General features: G+C 44.0%; 1 protein-coding gene across 18 annotated transcripts in view; it reads left to right on the top strand.

Annotated features, from left to right (window-relative positions):
• nrcama (neuronal cell adhesion molecule a) overlaps window positions 1-6,000 on the top strand; it is a 124,414-nt gene that overhangs the window by 55,690 nt on the left and 62,724 nt on the right. For 14 of the 18 annotated variants that reach the window (XM_042077984.1, XM_042077981.1, XM_042077978.1 and 11 more), the window contains 3 exons: window positions 3,106-3,123; window positions 3,856-3,961; window positions 5,761-5,957. In XM_042077984.1, coding sequence (XP_041933918.1) covers window positions 3,106-3,123; window positions 3,856-3,961; window positions 5,761-5,957 — 321 coding nt within the window. The remainder of the gene's footprint in view (window positions 1-3,105; window positions 3,124-3,855; window positions 3,962-5,760; window positions 5,958-6,000) is intronic. The other 4 variants (XM_042077982.1, XM_042077979.1, XM_042077988.1 and 1 more) reach the window with 1 other exon arrangement.

The raw sequence follows: 6,000 nt of genomic DNA, 5'->3' as shown, positions 1-6,000 counted from the left end.
CCTCCTCCTCCTCCTATACTCTCATCATCTTCCTCCTCCTCCTCCTCTTCATCCTCCTCTTCCTCTGTATCTTCCTCTTCCTCCTCCTACTCCTCCATCTCCTCCTCCTCCGCCTCTTCCTCCTCCTCGAGCGCCTCAGCGGTAGCCCTGTAGTCATCTGTCTGACAAATGATGGAGGATACTCTCACTGTATGTTGAATAATGTATGATGCTCTCACTGCTTAATATTTCAGCCCAGATTAGAAATTATTACAGCAAATCTGTTCATCTAATTGGATTTGTTTTAAGCAGGGTACAGTAGAAGCTACATTATGGACAGAAACGGAGTACGTCTCAGGTCTTACGTAGCTACTTGTGACACACACACACACACACACACACACACACACACACACACACACACACACACACACACACACATACATACATACACACCACTCCCCCATCATTGAGAAGAAAAAAAAACATTTCACTCCAAAATGAGAAGACTGAGAATTGAACCTCATACCAGACAGTTAGTAAACTCAAGGGCCTGTCTTCAGCCCAGTTCTCCATAGAGACTCATCTCCAGTCTGATGCCTGCTCTCCAAGGCCACTCTGTTGGACTAGCCTGCAGTGTCCCGTCACTGGCCAGTATCCACTTTAGCAAGGACAAAAACCCCAGGCCTTCACCCCATTATTTGAAACACTCTCCATCACAATGGAAGCGAGGTTTACACTGGATACACACACACACACACATACGCACACACACACACACACACACACACACACACACACACACACACACACACACACGCACACACACACACACACACACACACACACACATGTGCAGAGACACACACACACACACATCCAGACCGGATCAAATATTTGAACTGAATGGGTCTCCTGGCTGAAACAGTGAAAACAGTCCCTCTGTGTGGCCTGAAGACATGAAGACAGTAATATGACATGTATGTCCTCAGCACACAACACACCCCGGCACACAGCAGCCTTCCGCCCCAGCTGGGGTGTGTGTGTGTGTGTGTGTATTTTGGGCCCACTGGTGAAGAGAGTGCAGCAAGTTTACACCTCACAGTGTCATTAGGGTCAGGCACTGGGCAGCAACACAGCCCCTTACTGTTAGAACGACTGAAACCTGTGTGTGTGTGTGTGTTTGTGTGTGTGTGTGTGCAGGAGAGAGAGAGAGAGAGAGAGAGAGAGAATGAAAGCATGAGAAAAAACATGTGCCTTTGTGTGTGTCTGAGAGACAGAAAGAGAGAGAAAAAAGAGTATAAAGTAAAAGAATGTGTGTGTGTGTGTGTGTGTGTGTGTGTGTGTGTGTGTGTGTGTGTGTGTGTGTGTGTGTACTTGTGTGAGCATGTGCGTGCAAAAGTATTGTACGTTCCTACGTACAAGTGTCCGGTCCATCCAGACCTTTTGAACTCCCTCTCCCTCTCTCTCCCCAACCGAACGACCGAAATAATGACCTCGACGTGGCCATTATGTCTATGCGGCCCCTTCACTCTCCAGTAAACACTCCTGGCTCTTTGAGTTGCAGTGTTGACCTTTTCTCTCCTCTCTCAGTCCTCTCTCTGTCCTCCCTGCCCTCCATACCTCCACTCTGCTCCCCTGTGATAAACGACTTGACACCACACTATAGACCCTTTCAACAAGAAAAATAAAAACAATGCTTGAGCGTTCTATTTTGTTTCCAATCTAGTTCTGCTGCATTAAGATAACATATGGAATGTTAAAATGGAAGCCTTGTGGGAACAACTATGATGCTGATAATGGAACTCTCTTGAAACGGTCTATATGACTGGTCAGCAAAGGAGCGGGAACCTAACTGCCCTTTTTGTACCAGACAGACTCCCATGACCCTGCAGAGTGGAATTTGTCAGTACAATTGAAATGACACATGGAGTTGTTTAGTTCAATTAAATTCAGTGCTGCAAATCATTTGTTAGAGGTTTTAGTTTTTTGATTTTCTGTTAGCAATATCTCTATGTCTGTTTACATACAGGGTATCCTAGAAATCTAGACGCGCCCCAAATTACATTTGCTGCCAGGGCTAGTCTAGCAACTCTCCGTTGGCTTGTGAGCTCCAGAAATCGAAACTCAATCAGGCCAATGAAATCGTGTATAGAGTTGTTTGGTTGGCTTAACATAATGATTGATGGCAGAGTTGCAACGGTTTGGCTTGAATTCCCTGCTACTTGAAAACAAATAAGATGGATGTTGCTGTTGGCGAACAGTGTGACACGAGTTAAGCTTTTATTAAGTTGGCAAACGTTTGAACTAGCCAACTAGCTCCGCTGGTGGGAAACGCATGGGACTCATAGCGCTGCCGCTGTCCTATTGCGTGCAGAGGGAATTTGACAGACAACTGATTATCCCGCCCCTTGGACTGAGCACTGCGAACGGTGAGTGCCCAGACCCTAAATTTTAATGTGGGTCTGGCTCGTCAGGCTACATACAGGGAGCAATCATTAGGAAATTATCAGTGGAATTATACTGAAACTATACGGAACAGTTCAATTGCACATAGAGTTATCTAGTTCAATCAGGTCTGTTTTTGTTTCTGTATTTAAATGTAAATCATTTGTCAGAAACATAAACAGTCATTGACATAAACAGTCATTTTTTACAGAGGGCAACCGTTTTATAGTTAGAGGTTAAAGGATAAATTGCTTTAGAGGCAGTGTAGTCTAACGTCCTACGTATGATTCCTGATATGAGGAGGTGAGAGACCTAAACAGGAGCACATCAAACACTGCAACTCAAAAGCTGCATCTGCATCCCCATCAAACTCTCTCCGTAGCCGTTGCCGAGCGCAACACGTGCATCCCTGTGCTCGAGGAAGTGCATCTTTCGAACCTGATGAAAAAACAAACAAACAACTAAACAAAATAACAAACAAACAAATGCATGAAACTGCATGAGTGACTTACTGACCCTCCAGTTCCCATCAACAGGCTCAAGTCCCCAGACTAGTAGCGGTACAGTTACAGTATATGGACGGTAGTATTGCAGTGTGATTATTTGTCTTTGTTGAGACTAATGCTCAACTCTTCTCACTCTCCACCTGTGTATGTGCCGAATCATTGGGACACAAAGCTAAAGTTCTGGAAGGATGTAAGTTTTGGGCCTGTGTGATGTGATGTGTGTCGTTTGACATCTCTCAGAGTTCTAGTGTGTTTAATGCTGTAGATTTGTTTTTGCTGTGGTGTTGAGCTTGCATTTGTGTGTTGCTGTTTTTTTTTTTTTTTTTTTTTTTTTTTTTAAAGATAAGTAGCTTATTGTCTTCCTATATTCCCAAGTGATAATCTGTTGAAAGGACTTTGTACATGTGTAAGCTGTGATTTATATGTTGGTTGTATTAGGTCCAAGGTCATAGTATGCATTCTACTGCATGTTGCATGGTATCTGTTAGACTGTTCAGTCGTTGTTTGTCGTATATAGTGCTATTTCAAAAAAGTGGGCCTGGAAAATTGACTGCATGCTGTGGTTTCAGTTGGTTTGGATTTGCCGAATATGGTGTGTTTGTGTGGAATGTGTAGAGTGTCTGTTGAGGGGGCGAGTGCATTTGGTGTACTGTATGTTTCTGTGTGTGTATAGTATATGTGTGTGTGTGTGTGTGTGTGTGTGTGTGTGTGTGTGTGTGTGTGTGTGTGTGTGTGTGTGTGTGTGTGTGTGTGGAGTGTGTGATGTGTGAGTGTATTTGTTTGTTTAGCATTTTTTTGGGTGTGTGTTAATATGTGTGCGTGTTTGTGTGTGTGTGTGTGTGTGTGTGTGTGTGTGTGTGTGTGTGTGTGTGTAACTGGTATTGTGTGTGTCTGTTAACCTTCCTCCACCTCTCAACCTCAGTGCCACAACCACCAACAATCACTTACGAGTCCCCGAAAAATTACATCATCGACCCACGGGAAAACATCAACATCAACTGCGAGGCGAAAGGACAGCCTCACCCCAGGTATGCATCAACTCTGACACATGGGAGAATTGTCACCATGGAGACAGTTGCTCTGGACACCTCTGCCACAGAGATCGTTATATAGTGACACCAGAAATGCTTTACATTAAAGATCCCATAATTTTCATTGATTAAATGCTTTAGATTAACCACTGACTTCAGTAATGTAGGGACATTACCATAACAGGACATTAACTTCAACCTAAACAAGCTCGTCAAACATTTGTGTAATTATACTATATCCATTCGTTTATTTAAATATGTGTAGTGTAGGCAGTTAGCACTTCATTACTGTAATTAATATACACATAATGTGTTAGGCTGTGTGTTGTGTATGTGTATGAAGTGTCACAACAGTGTGTGTGTGTGTGTGTGTGTGTGTGTGTGTGTGTGTGTGTGTGTGTGTGTGTGTGTGTTCAGGTGCATGTTTAAGTGTGTGTATGTCTAAGACAGCTATGTAGGTGAAAGTACTTATGTAGGACAGTTTGTTTAAAATTGAATGAAAGTCTACCAGGGAGGCTACAGTGGGCACGTGACTGTATGAAGAGTTCCGTTCGTGGAGCTTCTGCTGCAACCATTAGCTTCCACTATTATCAATGGAGCTGGCTACAACAGAGGTGAAAACATTTAGACCAGTCCTCTGAAACTATTTTTACGCTTTGCGAACTGAGCGCTTCAGTTGCGGACTGGGTGTTACCCAGGTGTGGAATTTCAACTGTTTTGCTTGCAATATGTCTACGTAATACGTCATGTATAATGTCATTGTACAGTAGGCTGTGCTACATTTGCTTTGGTTTTATAGTTCCTGTGTCCGACCACTGTGAAGTGATTCATTAACATTTCCAAATGCCAGACTGCTGTTTCTTTGAAAGCCACTGTAGCCTGGCAGATAGAAAGGTTACCTCAGACACCAGACAGGCAGACACCAGCTCTATAGAGTTACAGAGCTAAAGGTCTGCAGTTGTGTGAAGCCAGACATACCAAATGCATTCTGGGTAGTAACTGTCTACTGAAGAGAAACGTCAGCCATCCCATAGTCTTTGTGGCTGAACATACCTCAGGCTTAACAGAGGTATTTTATCCAGAGTGATTTACTGTGCTGCCCTGCAGAGCATAGGATCTTATCAGTGCCCTTCTCAAGTATAGCAACACTACTGTAGGCTGGTGGGCAAATAAACCCTATAAGGCAAAGCAGTCGCAAGTAGTCTACACGTACAAGGAAACAACTATGGACTCCTTTGAACATTGTTTAATCAGAACAAGTCAGACAGGCCTCCGCTGATAGCATATATTGGATGACGGATGTGTGACAGATGTCGTATGGAACTGCAGATAAGATCAGAGCTGACATTCATGCTATCACAGCTTAGTACGGGCCTACGCTTGAGCACACGTCAAGGTTTAGTAACTCCATGAAAAGCCTTTTCCTCAGCGGAGGTTGTATGTGGAGAATGAGTCAATGAGGCCTGTGGGAAACTGTGGGAATTAAGCTCGCATGACAAGAATCAGAATCAGATTTCCTTTTGGCCAAGTGAGTTTATTTCTGTCTGTTTCCGTTTATTTCAGGTGTCACTCTAGTTTTACAGACAATGTATAGGCAATATACAATATTGGCAATATACAAAATACAATATACCGGTAGACAATATGCATTGTCAATACAGGCAGTGTACATATCATTTAGGATGCTATACAAGTAATATCTGCTATGGTTTGCAACTGCACGTGAAACTAAACTGACCATAACTCTCTCTCTCTTTCTCTCTCTCTCTCTCTCTCTCTCACTCTCTCTCTCTCAGCTTCTCATGGACGCGGAACGGGACACACTTTGACGTGGACAAAGACCCCAAGGTGACCATGAAGCCGAACTCGGGGTCGCTGGTCATCGACATCAGCAACGGAGAGAAGGTGGAGGCCTACGAGGGCATATACCAGTGCACAGCGCACAATGATCACGGCGTCGCGGTGTCCAACAATATTGTCGTCCGCCAGTCAAGTAAGCCCCCCCATACACACACGCTGGTCAAGATAACAAGTCC

Source organism: Alosa sapidissima, chromosome 22 (assembly GCF_018492685.1).
Source record: "Alosa sapidissima isolate fAloSap1 chromosome 22, fAloSap1.pri, whole genome shotgun sequence".
Classification (NCBI taxonomy): Eukaryota; Metazoa; Chordata; class Actinopteri; order Clupeiformes; family Clupeidae; genus Alosa; species Alosa sapidissima.
This window is presented reverse-complemented; position numbering and strand designations above follow the sequence as displayed.